Here is a 20595-nt window from a genome sequence, read left to right on the forward strand (position 1 = left end):
TATGAATGTACAACTGTTTGTTTATGTAAAACTGTTTGTTTATTTTGTTGACCACTCACCAAAGAAATAATAAACTATAACTATAATAAACTATCTATCTATCTGTCTGTCCATCTATCTATCTACAAATGGTGCCCTTACAAAGATGGCGTCGCGTGTTGGTCCACACTTCCTGTTTCCGGGGTCGCGTCACGATGACGCACGGCGTAAGACGTAGTGGCCATAGCGTCAGTTGGCGTATGATAACAATAAACAACCCTGGAACAAGAGAAAGACACCAGCCACCAGGACCTGCCGCTCCGTTTCGACACGAACCAGCCGAAAGTATGGGCCGAGACGGCGACAGACGGCGGCACTAGCGAGCGGGGAAGTTTCGTCGCTCACACGGGGGGAATATATTTTTCCGACTTTTTATGTCCAGTCCGAGAGAAGTGGAGTTAGGGTTGGCCCCTTCCTTAGCCCCCAGCAGCTAACTAACTAGCCGTGGCTCATTCCTGCCTGTAGCCCGCTCTGCCTTCGCCTGTTATGCAGTGTACTGTCGCCGGACTCCTGGTTCTCATCGCTCCCTCTCCCCGCTCTCGCTGGCCCCATGTCTCGCTGGCTCTTCCCCTGGTCGGGCTCCATCAAGAAGCGGGCCTGTCGGTACCTCCTGCAGCACTACCTCGGCCACTTCTTGCAGGAGCGCCTGAGCCTGGAGCAGCTGGGCTTGGACCTGTACAATGGCAGCGGTGTCATCAAGGACATCAACCTGGATGTGTGGGTGAGTCTTTCTTCTTGTCAGGGCCACCATGGCGGGGTTAGTGTGTTGTCCAGCTCGGGCTCTTTCGCAACCGCGCTGCACTGCAACAACAATCTCCTCCAACGTCATCAGCTCGCATTGCTTCTAGGAAACATTCTTCTGGGAAGCCTCATCACCATACTTGCCAACCTTGAGACCTCAGAATTAGGGAGATATTCAAGAGGCCGGGTGGGGTGTGTGTGTGTATATATATATATATGTATATATGTGTGTGTATATATATATATATATATATATATATATATATATATATATATATATATATATATATATACACACACTATACTGCCAAAAGTATTTGAGAATCAGGTGTCCTAATCACTTGGCCCAGTGTATAAAATCAAGCACTTAGGCATGGAGACTGTTTCTACAAACATCTGTGAAAGAATGGGCCGCTTTCAGTGATTTCCAGCGTGGAACTGTCATAGGATGCCACCTGTGCAACAAATCCAGTCCTGAAATTTCCTTGCTCCTAAATATTCCAAAGTCAACTTTATTATAAGAGAAGTAAAGAGTTTGGGAGCAACAGCAACTCAGCCACCAAGTGGTAGGCCACGTAAACTGACAGGGGATGTTGAAGCGTACAGTCAGTTGCTACAGAGCTCCAAACGTCATGTGACCTTCCAATTAGCCCACGTACAGTACGCAGAGAGCTTCATGGAACGGGTTTCCACGGCCGAGCAGCCATACATCACCAAGTCCAATGCAAAGCGTGGGATGCAGTGGTGTAAAACACGTTGCCACTGGACTCTAGAACAGTGGCAACGCCTTCTCTGGACTGATGAATCACGCTTTTCCATCTGGCAATCTGATGGACCAGTCTGGGTTTGGAGGTCACCAGGAGAACGCTACATTTTGGACTGCATTGTGCCGAGTGTGAAATTTGGTGGAGGAGGAATTATGGTGTGGGGTTGGTTTTTCAGGAGTTGGGCTTGGCCCATTAGTTCCAGTGAAAGGAACTTTGAATGCTCCAGGATACCAAAACGTTTTGGACAATTCCATGGGATGGCACTTCAAGTTCATATGTGGGTAAAGGCAAGTGGCCAAATACTTTTGGCAATATAGTTTATAGCTGTAATTCACTGAAAATTCAAGTATTTATTTTATTTTATAAATATATATATATATATATATATATATATATATATATATATATATATATATATATATATATATATATATATATATATATATATATATAAATAAAAGAAGGAGGATAGGGATGATGTTCGTTAAGAAATTATCGATGTCGATGCCATTAGCGAATTCTCTTATCGAACCGATTTCTTATCGAATCTCTTACCGAATCCAGGTTGGTTGTTGTGTGTGCACCTTGTGTATGCACTGAGTTCCAAAAGCCATAGATGTTATGTGACTGGGCACGCTGTTTATATGGAGGAAAAGCGGTCGTGACTGAGGACAGCATGCGGCCGTTAAAGGGTGAAGGTTTCAGGTGAGAGAGGACGCTAAAGGCACGCCCCCAATATTGTTGTCCGGGTGGAAATCGGGAGAAATTCGTGAGAATGGTTGCCCCGGGAGATTTTCGGGAGGGGCACTGAAATTCGGGACTCTCCCGGGAAAATCGGGAGGGTTGGCAAGTATGCTCATCACTCTTGTTTATCTGTCCTCCATCAGCTTTCAATGAGACTTGGCCTCCAGCACATCCCTTTTTTCTGTGGAAATGAGTCATTTAATATGTCACAAATAATCTCTTTACTAGGCTGTCAATGAGCTTCTGGAGTCTCTGGGGGCTCCACTGGAGATCGTGGAGGGCTTTGTGAGCAGCATCACAGTGACCATCCCCTGGCAGGCTCTGCTGACTGATCACTGCACCTTAGAAGTGTCGGGTCTCCAGATAACATGCAGGCCCAAGTACCGTACTGGTAAGTTGCCTTTCAAGTCTTCAGTACATTCTAAGGCAGGCCTGGGCAATTATTTAGACTCGGGGGACCAAATTTAAAGGAAAAATGTGTCTGGGGCCGGTTTATCTGTTTTTAGGAACACTAATACAAAACCTCACAATAATGTCTGACAATACAAAGGCCCTGAGTAGTCCTGAGTTCAATCCCGGGCTTGGGATCTTTCTGTGTGTAGTTTGCATGTTCTCCCCGTGACTGCATGGGTTCTCTCCGGGTACTCCGGCTTCCTTCCACCTCCAAAGACATGCACCTGGGGATAGGTTGATTGGCAACACTAAATTGGCCCTAGTGTGTGAATGTCAGTGTGTTTCAGACAACATTCTACACGCTCAGGAAAACCATCAACGGGCGGGAGCAGGAGCTTGGCTTCACAATTACACCAAGAAGGTCTAGAAGAACCCCTGCTGTAGCCCTGGCAGACCTAGACTACGCAGATGACATCTGCCTGTTGGCTGATCGCGTGGAGCAGGCACAGGAACTCCTGAACAGAGTGGAGGTGGAATGTGCCAGGGTTTACCTCAGACTGAACGCAAAGAAGACTGAGGTAATCACCTATAACCTACACATGGACCACCCGCCAATAACAACATCAGGAGGCAACGCTCTGCGAGAGGTCAATGATTTCAAGTACTTGGGTTCCTGGATGAACTCCACAGAACAAGACCTTAAGGTCAGGAAGGCACTAGCGTGGAGGGCCCTGAACGATATGTCAAGAGTGTGGTGCTCAAATCTCCCCCGACACATAAAGCTGAGTCTATTCCACGCCACTGTGGAGTCTGTCCTCCTGTATGGCTGCGAAAGCTGGATCCTGACACCCACCCTGCAGAAGTCCCTAGATGGGTGCTACACCAAAATGATACGAGGTGTTCTGAATGTGGACCAGAACATCCACATCACCAACAAGGACCTGTACGGGCAACTGCCGAGGCTCAGTAAGAAGGTAACACCACTGTGGCCACTGCCACAGACAATCGGGAGCTCCCGGCCAGCAGCCTGGTCCTATGGGAACCAACGCACGGGCATTGATTGCGAGGACGTCCTGCGCTAATGTACGTGGACATCCTGAAGAAAGAGGCGGTAGCTAAAAGCTCTACGGAGCTGGCCGGGTGTATGGCGAACCGGAATTGTAAATGTGGGATTGACAATATTCACTATGAACGATAAAACACAGAATATTGACAACATATGACATATTTTACAATCAAGCAAAAATGCAACAAACAGCGAAATATGAACGCGAAGGGTAAAAAAAACAACCCACCTACAATCTGATATATCTGATATATCACTAAGCTTTAGAACTTTGTAATAAAAATCTACTTCCGCGTCTGTCCCTGACACCCGCATTTCTGGAAACACTCTGTGGAAACGCTCCCTACCCACACTGCTTGGTGCCTGGTCTGAGCTGCTGTGACTTAGATTACCATAGTAACTAATTACATTACTATAGTAACTAATTACATTACCATAGTAACTAGTATATCATGCAAAAGCGCAGATTTCAACCATTGAAATACTTTGTATAGTTCAAGACTTGCGGTCATTTGAAAACATCACTGCACAACATAATGGCAGCTACAGTTTCCATCTTAGAGATCCAAAAAAAAATATTTGGGAATGTTCGGCGGGCCAGATTGAAAAGCTTGACGGGCTGCATGTAGCCTTAATTTGCCCAGGTCTGTTTTAAGGTCAACAGCTGTGCGCTACTGTAAAAGACACTGAGCCAGTGTTCACTGCCATGTGGTTTTGTTTGCATGCAGGCGGGGGCTGGGATTCCCAAGGCTGGTCGACCAGCATGACCTCCAGCATGCAGCTGGCTCAGGAGTGCCTGAAAGACCCCCCGGAGGCGTCCGAGGAGCCGCCGGCCCCGCTGGAGGGGCTTGAGATGTTTGCACAGACCATTGAGACGGGTGAGTTTCAGGAGCGCCTGTGCACATGTATGGTGTCCAGGGTTGCAAAGGGGTGGAAAGTTGGCAAGTAAAGGTAAATTAAGCTCCGAAAGTTTGGAAATATTGACAATTTTTTGATTATTCAAAGTTGGACACCGTCCATGGGAATTAATGGGAATATATGGGAATTAATGGGGGATTACAATAATGATATATTATTGGGCACTTGTCTATATGCTGCTGCATCTTTGTGGCATTTTTGACGTAGCTCTTTGCACAGTATTCGCAAATGTACACAGCCTTTCCGCCTACATTGGTTGGGGTGAAATGTCTCCACACATCAGATGGTGTACGTGACATTATTCTGTTTGTATTTATTTATTCTTGTAAAACACTAATGCAATGCCACACACAGATATAAATAGTCAGCTGAACAATTGGAGTAGTCTTTAAAAATATTTGACTGATGGACAAATGAATAGAAATAGGCTAGATGAATAAATTAACACTCAATCAGCATGCTAAATCAAACTATAACCTACATTCTTGTATGACAACAGAATGGCTAGCAGAACAGAAGGCAGAGGAAACTACACGTTTTGATTTAGTATTTGCTAGTTGAACTTTACAGATCACAAAAAAGGTAAATTCGGATCGCTAACGTTGTTAGCATAAATGAATCGGATTTAACATAGAGAAAATTAGCATCACGGCTAACAGAGAAATATTTTCGGTTCATTATGAGACTGTGGTGGTACATAAACCTAGCTAGCTAGAGATATTGGCCCCAAAATCATTTAACAAGTACAGGAACAGCTAGCTAGCTTGAGTGGAAGTCTGCTGGAGTAGTCTACAGTCATACAGTAACAAGCAATTACACCTCTATTAAACTTAAATACCATAGATGAAATATATTTACCCCAGTGATATCAACACTTACCTGACTGGATGAAGTCCTTTGGTTGAAATACTAGTGTGGCCTCAATAGCCCTGCTTTAGTGTGTAGCATGCTGGGAATTATCTGTGCATGTGATGGAAGAATGCACTGCACATGGAATGGAGGAATGCACAGTGCAGGGTTGAAATTTTACTGAATTTGCATTAAATCGGGTTGTTTTAGCTAATAATCATGCTGCAAGATCTAGCATGTTGCATTCAATGTTCATTCCCATTAATTCCCGTTAATTCCCATGGAAAGTTTCGAACTTTGAATATTCCTGGAATTTTGCAACCCTAATGGTGTCTCACAAAAGTGGGTCCTCCCCTTCAATTAAAGATTATCCAGCACAGAAGTTAAACATGGCTATACTTAGGAGTGGTCAGTGTGCAGCTTGCATGGCCAACTGAACAACAGGCGCCATGTTTGCTACCAAGGACATGTGCGGCCGTGTCCGCATGCATGCAGTTGCTGTCGTTTTTGACGTTAGTTTTTCTGACAAAATAAACCAAAATGAAACGTCTATATATAGCTTTATTTTTTTATTTTTTTTTATTTTTTATTAAATTAACATACAAAAAACAAGATACACTTTCGAATGTATCAACCCAAAAAAATTTCCTCCACCCTTCACACTCATCCACACAAAAGGGGTTGTTTCTTTCTGCTACAAATATTCTGGTTTCCACAACATAGACAACACAGTCTGCAAGGGACACAGTCCCTGAAGCACACATGATTGTGTGTGCTGCTGGTCCACTAACATTTTCATTCATTACTATTTTTAATGTAATTGTTTTTATATTGTTTTACTTTATTTTTTATCCAAGAAAATGTTTTTTATTTATTTATCTTATTTTATTTTATTTTTTAAAGAAGGACCTTATCTTCACCAGACCATGTTGTCAATGAAATTAGACTTGTTTAAAGGGTTTTTAAAACCAGGTCCAGTCCAGATAATTTCCAAGTCGGGCTCAGCAACACACACCTTCATCCATGTACACTGAAAAATTAGGGAACACAACAGTTGGCATTTAATTTATAAACAAAATTACATTTTCAAAATAATATAGTATTATAATAATAATAATATATATAGTTGTTAAAATACTCCAGCTCATAGACTTACAATAAAACATGCTTTTATTTTGTCAAAGTATAATTTTGCGGCTGCTACATTCCTGCAGTGTTTAGTGACCAGCAGGCACTTCAACACGCATGGTAAACATACAAAATAAACAGAATGGGCAAAAAAATTACTTATTACCCTCATTTTGGCAAAATCTTCATTAGCTTTAAACCAACAATCACGGAGAAGTCGTAACTTTTGTGTGAAGTAGGTCAACTGTGGTGTATTTGTAATCACTCTATGTATCAATAATTATGTATTGTTACAACTAGGGATGTCCGATAATGGCTTTTTGACCATATCCGATATTCCGATATTGTCCAACTCTTTAATTACTGATACCGATATCAACCGATATATACAGTCGTGGAATTAACACATTATTATGCCTAATTTGGACAACCAGGTATAGTGAAGATAAGGTACTTTAAAAAAAAATTTAGAAAATAAAACAAGATAAATAAATTAAAAACATTTTCTTGAATAAAAAAGAAAGTAAAACAATATAAAAACAGTTACATAGAAACTAGTAATTAATGAAAATTTGTAAAATTAACTGTTAAAGGTTAGTACTATTAGTGGACCAGCAGCACGCACAATCATGTGTGCTTACGGACTGTATCCCTTGCAGACTGTATTGATATATATTGATATATAATGTAGGAACCAGAATATTAATAACAGAAAGAAACAACCCTTTTGTGTGAATGAGTGTAAATGAGGGAGGGAGTTTTTTTGGGCTGGTGCACTAATTGTAAGTGTATCTTGTGTTTTTTATGTTGATTTAATAAAAAAAACAAAAACAAAAAAACGATACCGATAATAAAAAAAACCGATACCGATAATTTCCGATAGTACATTTTAACGCATATCGGACATCTCTAGTTACAACTCCTCTTTCTTTTTTGTAACGTGCTGACTGAATAAGTGTACTTCTGCATATTTCTGCACAATAAGTCAGATTTGTCACACTGGTGAGCAGTAAAGAATATGGAGGGATTTTTGGTCCACAACATATTTTGCTTTATTCATTATTGACGTATTTCTTGCCACTTTATTTTTCATTAGATTTCCAGTTGACTTTATCATCCGTTATTACACTCAAAATTTAGTTTATTTTAGTCTTTTCAATGTCCGTCTATTTGTATTTTATTTGACTTTCTTCGAATATATACACATATCAAATAGCATTATTTTAGTTTTACTGAGATTCAAAGAGTCCGTTTTTTGTCAAGCTATCTCTTTAAATTGTTAATTTTCTGTCATTGTTTGTATTAGCTTCTGTGTGTTCTCTCCTGAACAAAACACAGATGTTGTGTGGTGTGTTTACCTCGCACACGACGTTATAATCGCTGGCTCTGCGGTATTGATGGCAAACCTTCACTTCCCATACTTGTCTTCTTTCCGGGTTGTGGGTAAAGCGATGTAAAAAATTCTCGCATGTTGCACAACAGGGCGTTTTTACACGTCAAAAACTTAACTAGAAAGTGTCGCAAACATACGGTATCAGTTCAATGTTTGTAGCAGTAATTTCACCCTGAGTGCCTTTTGACCAATCATTGAGGAGACCGCCTAAAACCGAGTTGGCCATACACGACTCTAACAGCTAATAGTTGACTCGTTTTTAGTCAACCTATGCTGCTATAAAAGTTGTACACTGACTACTCTAAAGTACATCCAAGTTTCTGCAATAAAGATGGTTGCTGTAAAGTGAGTTGTGTACATTAATGACACACGGTATTTACTAGCAGTGTAACGATTCGGTTTGACAACGGTTCGACATGAAATGTGTGGTTGCTGATACCATTCATGGACGATATTATTTGTTGAGAACGATACGATCCAAAATTATTCAGTTAAGCCTCACTGAGTTCCTCTGCTGTGAATTCTCCCGAGAGGTTGGAATCGACACTGGCCGCTCCCGAGATGCCAGACACCTCACGCAATATCAGTCGGGCAAAGACTTTGTCAGCATCCGGGAAGCGGCCGTTCTTCAGGAGGTGGGATGCAATGGCATTTACTGTGACTGGGCAGCTGTTGGGGTTTTGTATTTCTGCCTGTGAGCTGGTTGATGGTCTGCCACGCCTTGCGACTAGAATGGGTGAAGTCGATTGATCCGACGACTTCTGTCCATCTGGCCCTACGGGTGATATCCAGCTTCTGGAGCAGTGCTGCTGCAGTCATGTACACCTCTTCTGTGGAGCTAGCCCTCTGGTGGGTCACACAGAAGGCGGCTGCATTCCTGGTCGCAACCCGGGATGTAATTCCATTACATTTTAACAGAAGAACATGTTAAAACAGAAAATAAGCAGATATTAACAGTAAATGAACAAGTATATAAATAATATTTTTTTTTACAATTTGTCCTTAATAATGTAGACAAAATAATAGGTAAATAAATGACACAATATGTTACTGCATACGTCAGCAGACTAATTAGGAGTCTTTGTTTCTTTACTTACTACTAAAAGACAAGTTGTCTAGTATGTTCACTATTTTATTTAAGGACTAAATTACAATAATAAACATATGCTTTATGTACCCTAAGATATTTTGGTAAAATAAAGCCAATAATGATATTTTTGTGGTGCCCTTTATTTAGAAAAGTATCGAATATTTTGGTACCGGTACCAAAATATTGGTATCGAGACAACCCTAGTCTGCCATTCTTAAATCCACTGTTTTCCTTTTCCTAGTATCGATAAAATCAATCGATTCCCTTTTTAAAACGACTTTGGATCAATACCTGTCTTTCGAAAGGCAAACTTGCCGAGCACAGATGGATGTGAAGTGAAGTGAATTATATTTATATAGCGCTTTTCTCTAGTGACTCAAAGCGCTTTTACATAGTGAAACCCAATATCTAAGTTACATTTAAACCAGTGTGGGTGGGCACTGGAAGCAGATGGGTAAAGTGTCTTGCCCAAGGACACAATGGCAGTGACTAGGATGGCGGAAGCGGGGATCGAACCTGGAATCCTCAAGTTGCTAGCACAGCCACTCTACCAACCGAGCTATACCGCCACGTAGAATATAAATCTACATATTGATTAATGGTTCCACCCCTTGTATTTACACTACTGTTCATCTTGTGTGTGTGTGTGTGTGTGTGTGTGTGTGCAGTCCTTCGTCGAATAAAAGTCACCCTCCTGGACACGATAGTCCGCATCGAGCACCAACCCCCGGACCTGGAAACAGGCGTTGCCTTAGAGGTGCACATCAAACGGTAAGATCCAAGCAACAGCACATATCTTCATTTGCCATGATGATGAGGCACTTTTAGAAAACCTGCCCGGCGTTTTGAATGTTGTTCATAACAACATTCAGTTTAATGCAGTTCTTCTCAAATAGTGGGGCGGGCCCCCTGCTGTGCGCGCGTGTGACCCCGGAGAACATGCTTTGTCAGTATGGTGCTTCGAAAAAGTTCTCATTGGAGCAATTAATCCTGACTTCCTCATTTTGATTTAAAAAAAAAAGATCAGCACAAATAGTTATTTTTTGTTGTTGTTGAAAGTGTTTTATATATTGTGCTCCTGAGTTAACATTGCTGATCAATTTGAATTCATTGAGTTAATTTATTTTATTTTTCAGTATCTAATAGTTTTCATAAATTTAATTTTTCCAGATGAATTGATGCACTTGAAATCTTTTTTGTTACAGAATAAAAAACAATGTTAATAAACTTTGTTTTCTTCAATGTTAATAAAGATATGATGTTACGCAGAGTTTTTCTTATAAAAACTGTAAAGACAAATTATACTATTTATAGTCGCGGGAAAGAGTTTTCAGAAAATAATAGTCAAGCCCTGATTTAATGTGACTTCAGGTCGTAAACTCTTTGAATGAATAGAATAGAATAGAGTTTTATTTGTCATTATTACAGTGAACAGGTTCAAAGAACAACGAAATTGGAGCAGATCCCCTAAGGTGCATACACAATAATTTAGTAATATAAATAGTAAAAAAAAGATAAAAATGAAGATATGTATCTATATATATGTATATATCCACACACATGCATATATCCATACATATGCATATATATACATATACACATATAATATTATTGCACATTATAGTCCGAAAAAATAAAAATACATTACACATGAGGACATGACGGACACATTGTGCTCACTCAGGCCTGTTTAATGCTACTGTGGCTCTTGGGTAAAAACTGTTTTTTAGTCTATTTGTGCCCTCTTTTAGCACCCTATAGCGTCTGCCCGAGGGTAGCAGTTCTAGGTGGCAGTGCCCGGGGTGGAATGAGTCTTTCAGGATGCTCTGTGCTTTCCTGGGCATTGAATGCTGTCACTGCAGAAGCAATCCCAATCAGGATGCGAAACAATTTAAGAAATAAACTGAACGATGAAGCTGAAACAGTAATATCTTCGTCATTATGTATCCAGTTTTGTAACCGCCGCCTATTGTTTGCTTTTCGTCTCGGCATGCAATGTTTAATGAGGGCTGTTTCAACAGTCCAACATCCGCCCCTGTGTCACTGACCAGGGACGTAAAGTAGACTTTTGAAGACAATGTGTTCCGCTTAAGATGTGGTCAATATGTTCTTTGGTGGAGTTTTTATTGACTGGCATGCACACTCAGGTAATACAGCAAGTGCATCTCTTTTTTACAAGCAGTCTGCAGAGATGGAATGAATCAACAGTACAACAGTGTCATCCATTGGAAAAACTACTGCATTACAACACAATATGGGTTGTAAGAAGAGACAGTGAGGTCGATTAATCTATTTTTCTCATCAACATCTTAAATATCATTAAAGTGTCATCTTCGATGACTTTTTTTTATTTATTTTTTAACTCTGAACTGTTGTTTGTCTGTCATGTTGACTCCAAGTTCTTTAGGCTCCTGGAGTGTATTCAGGGGCATCCACTACAGCAGTGTTTTTCAACCTTTTTTGAGCCAAGGCACATATTTTGCGTTGAAAAAATGCGGAGGCACACCACCAGCAGAAATCATTAAAAAACTAAACTCCGTTGACAGTAAAAAGTCGTCGAAATTGTTGGATATGACTTTAAACCAGGGGTGCTCACACTTTTTCTGCAGGCGAGCTACTTTTCAATTGATCAAGTCGTGGGGATCTACCTCATTCATATATATAATTTATATTTACTTATTTATGAAATATATGTTTTTGTTAACAAGTTAAAGGTGTTTAATGATAATGCAAGCATGTTTAACACATATAGTTAATATTGTTAATAAATTAAAGGTGTTTAAAGATAATACAAGCATGTTTAACACATATAGTTAATATTGTTAACAAGTTAAAGGTGTTTAATGATAATACAAGCATGTTTAACACATATAGTTAATATTGTTAATAAGTTAAAGGTGTTTAAAAATAATACAAGCATGTTTAACACATATAGATTCCTTTCTTTCATGAAGACAAGAATATAAGTTGGTGTATTACCTGATTCTGATGACTTGCATTGATTGGACAGTGGTGCTGATAACGTCCGCATTTTCGAATGGAGGAGAAAAAAAGTCCTCCTTTCTGTCCAATACCACATGAAAGTGGTTGGTTTTTGGCATCTTATTTGTCCAGCTTCCGTACTCCTTTGTATACACTTTACAAGAAATACATTGTCGGCAAACTCTGTAGCTTGCTAGCTTGTGCACGCCAGCTTTCTGAGACTCTTATTTTGTTAGCGCAACTGTGCAGTCGATCTTTGGGGTTTTGACGACAGGTACGGCGCCAGAGTCTGTTGAAATAAAGTTTTTCTCGCCTTCCAGTCGGTAATTTTAATGAGCTGGCAGCAGTCAGCGTCATCTCAGAAGAACCTCGGGTGCCGTGAATGTCAATCAAGTGACGAAAGTGTTGTCGTAGTGAAGATTTATGATCGCTCATTTTTAGGACTATTTTTTTAATGCCTGGCTGGTGATCGACTGACACACTCTCCGAGATCGACCGGTAGCTCGCGATCGACGTAATGAGCACCCCTGCTTTAAACCATAACCAAGCATGCATCACTATAGCTCTTGTCTCAAAGTAGGTTAACTGTCACCACCTGTCACATCACACCCTGATTTATTTGGACTTTTTTGCTGTTTTCCTGTATGTAGTGTTTTAGTTCTTGTGTTGCGCTCCTATTTTGGTGGCTTTTTCTCTTTTTTTGGTATATCCTGTAGCAGTTTCATGTCTTCATTTGAGCGATATTTCCCGCATCTACTTTGTTTTAGCAATCAAGAATATTTCAGTTGTTTTTATCCTTCTTTGTGGGGACATTGTTGATTGTCATGTCATGTTCGGATGTACATTGTGGACGCTGTCTTTGCTCCACAGTAAGTCTTTGCTGTCGTCCAGCATTCTGTTTTTGTTTACTTAGTAGCCAGTTCAGTCTTAGTTTCGTTCTGCATAGCCTTCCCTAAACTTCAATGCCTTTTGTTAGGGGCACTCACCTTTTGTTTAATTTTGGTTTAAGCATTAGATACCTTTTGACCTGCACCCTGCCTCCCGCTGTTTCCGACAGCTACAAAGCAATTAACTACCAGCTGCCACCTACTGATATGGAAGAGTATTACACGGTTACACTGCCGAGCTCTAGACAGCACCGACACTCAACAACAACACTTAATTTGCAGACTATAATTACTGGTTTGCAAAAAATATTTTTAACCCAAATAGGTGAAATTACATAATCTCCCACGGCACACCAGACTGTATCTCACGGCACACTAGTGTGCCACGGCGCAGTGGTTGAAAAACACTGCACTAGAGGGTGCTATCATTAAAGTGGGACGGCGTGGCGCAGTGGAAGAATGGCCGTGCGCGACCCGAGGGTCCCTGGTTCAATCCCCACCTAGTACCAACCTCGTCATGTCCGTTGTGTCCTGAGCAAGACACTTCACCCTTGCTCCTGATGGGTGCTGGTTAGCGCCTTGCATGGCAGCTCCCTCCATCAGTGTGTGAATGTGTGTGTGAATGGGTAAATGTGGAAGTAGTGTCAAAGCGCTTTGAGTACCTTGAAGGTAGAAAAGCGCTATACAAGTACAACCCAAAGTCTCCTGCTTGTAACCCTGATGAACATAAACAGAGTTGACTATTGAACACACAGCTGAGGTTTTGCCAGGTTACCAATTATGAGGACTGCTTTAGGACACACATTGATTGTTGTGTGCACAAGACACCTATTGTAAAATGTTCTCTACGTTTACAGGTGTACAAACTGCATCTCAAGGTTTCTTAATATCCCAATGCTTACTGTAATGATGTTCTCTAGGCTGGAGTACTTTGACGAGGCGGTGCGGGACCCAGCCTGCCAGACTACTGTGCCTGTGGACATCCATCAGCCGCCCGCCTTCCTGCACAAGATCCTGCATCTCAGCGCTGTCCGGCTTCTCTATGACAGCATAGGCGTGGCACAGGTGACGTCAACCTTCCTTAATGTCAAAAGAACATCATATATGTATGACATATCTAATAACAATATTGGTGTTTGTTCTTGTTTAAAACTACACATAATAGACCAGCAACTACATAATCATCGTTGTAGTGCTGGGCGATATGGCCTTTTATTAAAATCTCGATATTTTTAGGCCATGTCACGATACACCATATATATCTCCATATTTTGCTTTAGCCTTGAATGAACACTTGATGCATATAATCACAGCAGTATGATGATTCTATGTGTCTACATTAAAACATTCTTCTTCATACTGCATTAATATATGCTACTTTTAAACTTTCATGCAGAGAGGGAAATCACAACTAAGTCAATTTAGCAAAAGTGTATTTATTAAACAGTTATTAAGCAGTGGCACAAACATTCATGTCATTTCCAAAACAAAGTGCAAGATTGTCAAAAACATTTTAAAACAAGCTATTAGTGCACTTTTGTGCATGATGTCACTAAGTTGACATGTCAAAACAACACTAAATTAAAGTGCGCTTTTTGTACAGCACGCCACTACAATAGTTTAAAACAAATAAAGTGCACTTTTGTGCATGATGTCACACAAGATATTTCAATAAGTGTCAAATAAAAATGAGCTGCATAATAGGAAATCGAATAGTGTATGTCCTTCACTATGTGGTAGGTTCCTGCGGACGTTATCTCCTTCTGTTGTTGACTATTTTTTTCATACGGTGTTGATGTGGAAATGGTTGCTTCGGCATTTTGTTGGTGTGACACCGAACGAAGATGTTGACATGCGGAGTTTCAAGCACTCTTCATTCTCTAGCGGGTGACTTTTCAAATGATGCTACAAATTAAGTTAAAGTTAACGTACCAATGATTGTCACACACACACTAGGTGTGCTGAAATGTGTCCTCTGCATTTGAGCCATCCCCTTGTTCACCCCCTGGGAGGTGAGGGGAGCAGTGGGCAGCAGTGGTGGCCGCGCCCGGGAATCATTTTTGGTGATTCAACCCCCAATTCCAACCCTTGATGCTGAGTGCTAAGCAGGGAGGTGATGGGTCCCATTTTTAGAGTCTTTGGTATGACTCGGCCGGGATTTGAACTCACAACCTACCGATCTCAGGGCGGACACTCTAACCACTAGGTTTTAGCAGTAATGGTAATTTTGGTAATTAGCAGTAATGCTACTTTTTGTAGCAACGCTTTTGCTGCATACTTGACATATTACGGTTGTCTGTTCAACATCTTCCCGCTTGAACCCAAACCACCGCCAGACGATGGACCCCGTGCTGTTTTTCTTGGGAATTAATTCTTCTTCCTTCATTTGTTACCAGATTCGCACCTTCTTTCTCCCGTATTACCACTCGCACCACTCCGCTAGCATCACAGCTAACGTTACCCATGCCGCTACCTCTCTGCTCCGCAAGGGCGTATGACGTTGCACGTGTGACAGTATGTGACGTATGTAAGAAGGTGCGCTTGTTTTATGTCTCTGTGAGAAGGAGAGACAAGAAAGAGTGAGACGAGCGGTAGTGTAATGCCCGCAGCTAAAAGCAACTGCGTGAGAACGTATACTCCAATATCACCATATAGTCATTTTCTATATCGCACAGAGACAAACCCGTGATATATTGAGTATATTCCATATATCGCCCAGCCCTACATTGTTGACATTAGGGCTGGACAATTAATCACATTTCGATCGTGGCTTCTCATGATTACGAAAATATAATTGTCGGGGAAAAACGATTAATGGTCCGGATTGTACATGCAAATTCCAGAGGTTGTGACGGTCAAACAGATGAGGAACGAATGAGTGGAGAAAAAAAGCACATCTAGTAGAACTTTGGGGTGTCACCGTGGTTGCTACTTTTTGTCACAACGCTAGAATGCCTGATCAATAATCACTAAACTCAATAAAAAAGTAAGGCGCATGATTTCCACGCTTACCTAACCGCGGATGGAGTCACATAATTGGCCAATAAAAGGGAATCTGCTGTTGAATGCAGAATTTCAGAGAAATTGACATAAATGTAAGTGGAATGTTGTCATTGTGAGGCGAAGGAACATAAAATATAAAATAATATATCCCCCAAATTGCCTTGTTCTAAACTAAATAATGTGGAGACGGTCACTTAAAACAGCGACTAAACTACAAACCTAGAGCTAACAAGAAGAACCAATAAACCCACAGCACATTTCATCTGCTTGTGTTGTTGTGAACGACATCATGGATGGAAGATGAACGTACAAACTGGCGGCAGTCGCAGCTCGCTCTCTTTTTTTTTTTTTTTTCTCAAGCGAGTCGCCTCTTTACTCGTCAAGCTCAGAACAGCACAGCAGAGTATCCCCCTTTTCACAATAATAGTGCAGTACGCCACATCCGGTCTGACTGCGCTAACAAAATAAAGGTTTCCAAAAAATTCCTTACAAAACTATAATGTACTCGGAGCAATTATTGATACGTTTGCAAAATGATCAAGCTTTGACCTTAAATACTAGTCGAAATTGTCCAAAGATGTATTTCAGCAATAAATGTGAGGATTTTTGCAATATAATTAACAAACATTTTATTTGACACAAAAAGCATACACTCTGTAGTAATATGGTATGGTGGCAAAATAAGTGTAAAAGATAAACAAACGGAATTAAAAACAAAACGTTATTAGTATAACGCTATTGTTATTTAGACTTAGACTTAGACTTAAACAAACATTAATGATCCACAAGGGAAATTGTTCCACACAGTAGCTCAGTTACAAAGGATGGAAAGTGTAAGGATGGAAAGGACAATGCAGGTATAAAATAGACTAAATATAGCAATATAAAATATAACGTATATACGTAATATTTACATAATATATGTACAGTATATGATATATACTGATATATTATATGTTTATATCATATATGCAATATATAACAATGACCATGTACAATATTACAGTATATGTAACAGCTGCAGCATAAAATAGAGAGTAGATCCAGCAGAAAATAGACATTATAAACAAAGAGAAGTAACTAACATAGAAGGGGTCAGTATAGACCAGGGGTCGGCAACCCGCGGCTCTATAGCCGTATGCGGCTCTTTAGCTCCGCCCTAGTGGCTCTCTGGAGCTTTTTCAAAAATGTATGAAAAGTTGAGGGGACATTTTTTTTAAATTTTTTTTGTAGGAGGACAACATGACACAAACCTCCCTAAATGTTATAAAACACACTGTTTATATTAAACATGCTTCACTGATTCCAGTATTTGGCGAGCGCCGTTTTGTCCTACTAATTTTGGCGGTCCTTGAACTCACCGCAGTTTGTTTACATGTATAACTTTCTCCGACTTTCTAGGACGTGTTTTATGCCACTTCTTTTTCTGTCTCATTTTGTCCACCACTCTTTTAACGTTGTGCATGAATCCACAAAGGTGAGTTTTGTTGATGTTATTGACTTGTGTGGAGTGCTAATCAGACATATTTGGTCACTGCATGATTGCAAGCTAATCGGTGCTAACATGCTATTTAGGCTAGCTATATGTACATATTGCATCATTATGCCTCATTTGTAGATATATTTGAGCTCATTTAGTTTCCTTGAAGTAATCTTAATTCAATTTATATCTCATGACACACTATCTGTATCATCTGTATGTAATATGGCTTTTAATTTTTTGCGGCTCCAGACAGATTTGTTTTTGTATTTTTGGTCCAATTTGGCTCTTTCAGCATTTTGGGTTGCCGACCCCTGGTATACAGATAATAGACAGATATCATCTATTGCTGTATGACCAGTGAGTTATTTACTATTATCACTATTATTATTTTACTTGTTGTGGTTTATTTGTTACTAATTTGCATTTGTTTTTTAAAACCATATTTAAAGTTTGGTGGTACAATAAATACTAATATTTAAATAACTGCGACTACAATATCAATTAAAATAGTTGTGATTATTATTGTTGCCGTAATCGTCCAGCCAGATGCCTGTTCTTTTTCCTATTGAAGGGAGTTCCTGAGCAGGAAAAAAAGGAGTCAGATGCTGCCAGCGAAGACGATGAGGAGGAAAGCGACGATGAGGATCAGCAGGAGCATGACAAGGCAAAGCCCCTGGAGGTCCCAGTGTCTCAGCCGCTGCTCATTGGAAGCTGCTCCGGTTTCATCGAGACCACGGTGAAGATCAAGCAGAATGACATGCTTCCCGGACCAAAGGTTTGTTTATTTTTCCTATAATGTGTGAGGAGATTGTCATTAACTTCTGTCACGTCTGCTGTGTGGTGAGCAGTTGGAGTTGGATGGGAAGGTGGGCTGTGTCCACCTGTTGCTCTCTCCAGCTCAAATAACCCACCTGACCGACCTGATGGCAGCTCTTTGCATAGAAACAGGTATGGGCGACTACATTTTGGGTGTTTGGTGCAATACTGAACCATATTTGGCATATCCCTGTGACCCTCTATAGCCTTAAGTGTCAAAGTGAAGATCTATGGCCCCCGGGATGATATTTGATTAGTATTAGAAGCGGCCCGCAGGCCTGTTTTGCACGCACCAAAATTCCATTCCCCACAATGCAACGGTAGCCCGCAATCTCACTGCAGCACCGCAAGTGGGCCTTGGCTTCATTATTCATCAGCATTCAGGGCAGATGTCAACTTTCAGCAAACCCCTGTCCTCAATAATGGCTAAACGGAAGGTTGAGTTAAGTTTGAGTTTATTTGGAACATGCAAGTATACAACATGATACATCACAATTTCCAGTTTCTCTTTTCAGCATGTTGGAAAAGGAGTAGGAAGAAGCAGAGCTTATTTAATCCTACCCCTTTTCTTTTACATAGCAGTTGCTAAAACTTTTGTTCACTTCCTGTTCTCAATTTATTCACAATATACTCCATAAGTAATCACAATAAAAATAAATAAATACAACTCGGTGAAGTAAGTTACATTTCATATGATGAGATGAGTAAGATTATTTTTTAAAAAATGAACGGATGGATGGATGAAATAAATTCAGAATGTTTATCATGGTTCTTCTTCTTTGTACTTTGTAAACACTTGAAGTCTGAAGAGTTTCTTGAAGTGGATCATATTAGTACATTGTTTGATTGCTCTGCTTAATCCATTCCATCATTTAAGTCCACATACTAATATACTGAAGGTCTTAAGTGTTGTACGTGCATACACATGTTTTAAATTACATTTTTCTCTAAGATTATATTTCTCCTCTTTTTTTGAGAATAATTGTTGTATATTCTTGGGTAGCAGGTTATAGTTTGCTTTGTGTATAATTTTAGATGTTTGCAAATTCACTATGTCGTGGAATTTCAGTATTTTTGATTCAATAAATAAAGGGTTTGTATGTTCTCTATATCCAACATTATGTATTATTCTAAATGATCTTTTTTGTAACACCGTTAATGAATGAACTTTTGTAGTTATTTCCCCATATTTCTACACAATAACTCAGATATGTAACACTAGTGAGCAGTAGAGAATATGAAGTGATTTTTTGTCTAGAACATGTTTTGCTTTATTCATTATTGACGTGTTTCTTGCTACTTTATGTTGTATATTTTTTACATGAGATTTCCAGTTCAATTTATCATCAATCATTATACCTAGAAATTTGGTTTCATTTACTCTTTCAATTTCTATTCCGTCTATTTGTATTTGTTTGACTTTCTCTTCTACTGTTATCAAATATATATATATATATATATATATATATATATATATATATATATATATATATATTAGGGCTGCAACTAACGATTAATTTGATAATCGATTAATCTGTCGATTATTACTTCGATTAATCGATTAATAATCTGATAAAAGAGACAAACTACATTTCTATTCTTTCCAGTATTTTATTGAAAAAGAAAAAAAACATACTGGCACCATACTTATTTTGCTTATTGTTTCTCAGCTGTTTGTACATGTTGCAGTTTATAAATAAAGATTTATAAAAAAAAATTGCCTCTGCGCATAGCATAGATCCAACGAATCGATGACTAAATTAATCTCCAACTATTTTTATAATCGATTTTAATCGATTTAATCGATTAGTTGTTGCAGCCCTTATATATATATATATATATATATATATATATATATATATATATATATATATATATATATATATATATATATATATACTGTATGTATGTATATATATATATATACTGTGTGTATGTATATATATATATATATATATATATATATATATATATATATATATATATGTATGTGTGGGGAAAAAAATCACAAGACTATTTCATCTCTACAGGCCTGTTTCATGAGGGGGGGTACCCTCAATCTCCTGACGATTGAGGGTACCCCCCCTCATGAAACAGGCCTGTAGAGATGAAATAGTCTTGTGATTTTTTTCCCACACATACATATATTGCGCTCTACTACGGTATCGAGCACTATTTTTTGGATAACCTTATTAAGACATATATATATATATATATATATATATATATATATATATATATATATATATATATAAATAAAAGGCAAATCCGTGTGGAGAAAGTGTGGCTGTAATGA

At 39.4% G+C, this 20595-nt stretch overlaps 1 protein-coding gene across 1 annotated transcript in view; it reads left to right on the forward strand.

Annotated features, from left to right (window-relative positions):
• The first annotated feature begins 245 nt into the window (after positions 1-245).
• atg2a (autophagy related 2A) overlaps positions 246-20595 on the forward strand; it is a 66808-nt gene continuing 46458 nt past the window's right edge. The window contains exons 1-7 of the mRNA XM_061930521.2: positions 246-760; positions 2520-2682; positions 4479-4628; positions 9797-9899; positions 13918-14062; positions 18055-18258; positions 18332-18431. Coding sequence (XP_061786505.1) covers positions 590-760; positions 2520-2682; positions 4479-4628; positions 9797-9899; positions 13918-14062; positions 18055-18258; positions 18332-18431 — 1036 coding nt within the window. The 5' untranslated portion in view covers positions 246-589. The remainder of the gene's footprint in view (positions 761-2519; positions 2683-4478; positions 4629-9796; positions 9900-13917; positions 14063-18054; positions 18259-18331; positions 18432-20595) is intronic.

This window comes from Nerophis lumbriciformis, linkage group LG36 (genome assembly GCF_033978685.3).
Source record: "Nerophis lumbriciformis linkage group LG36, RoL_Nlum_v2.1, whole genome shotgun sequence".
NCBI lineage: Eukaryota > Metazoa > Chordata > Actinopteri > Syngnathiformes > Syngnathidae > Nerophis > Nerophis lumbriciformis.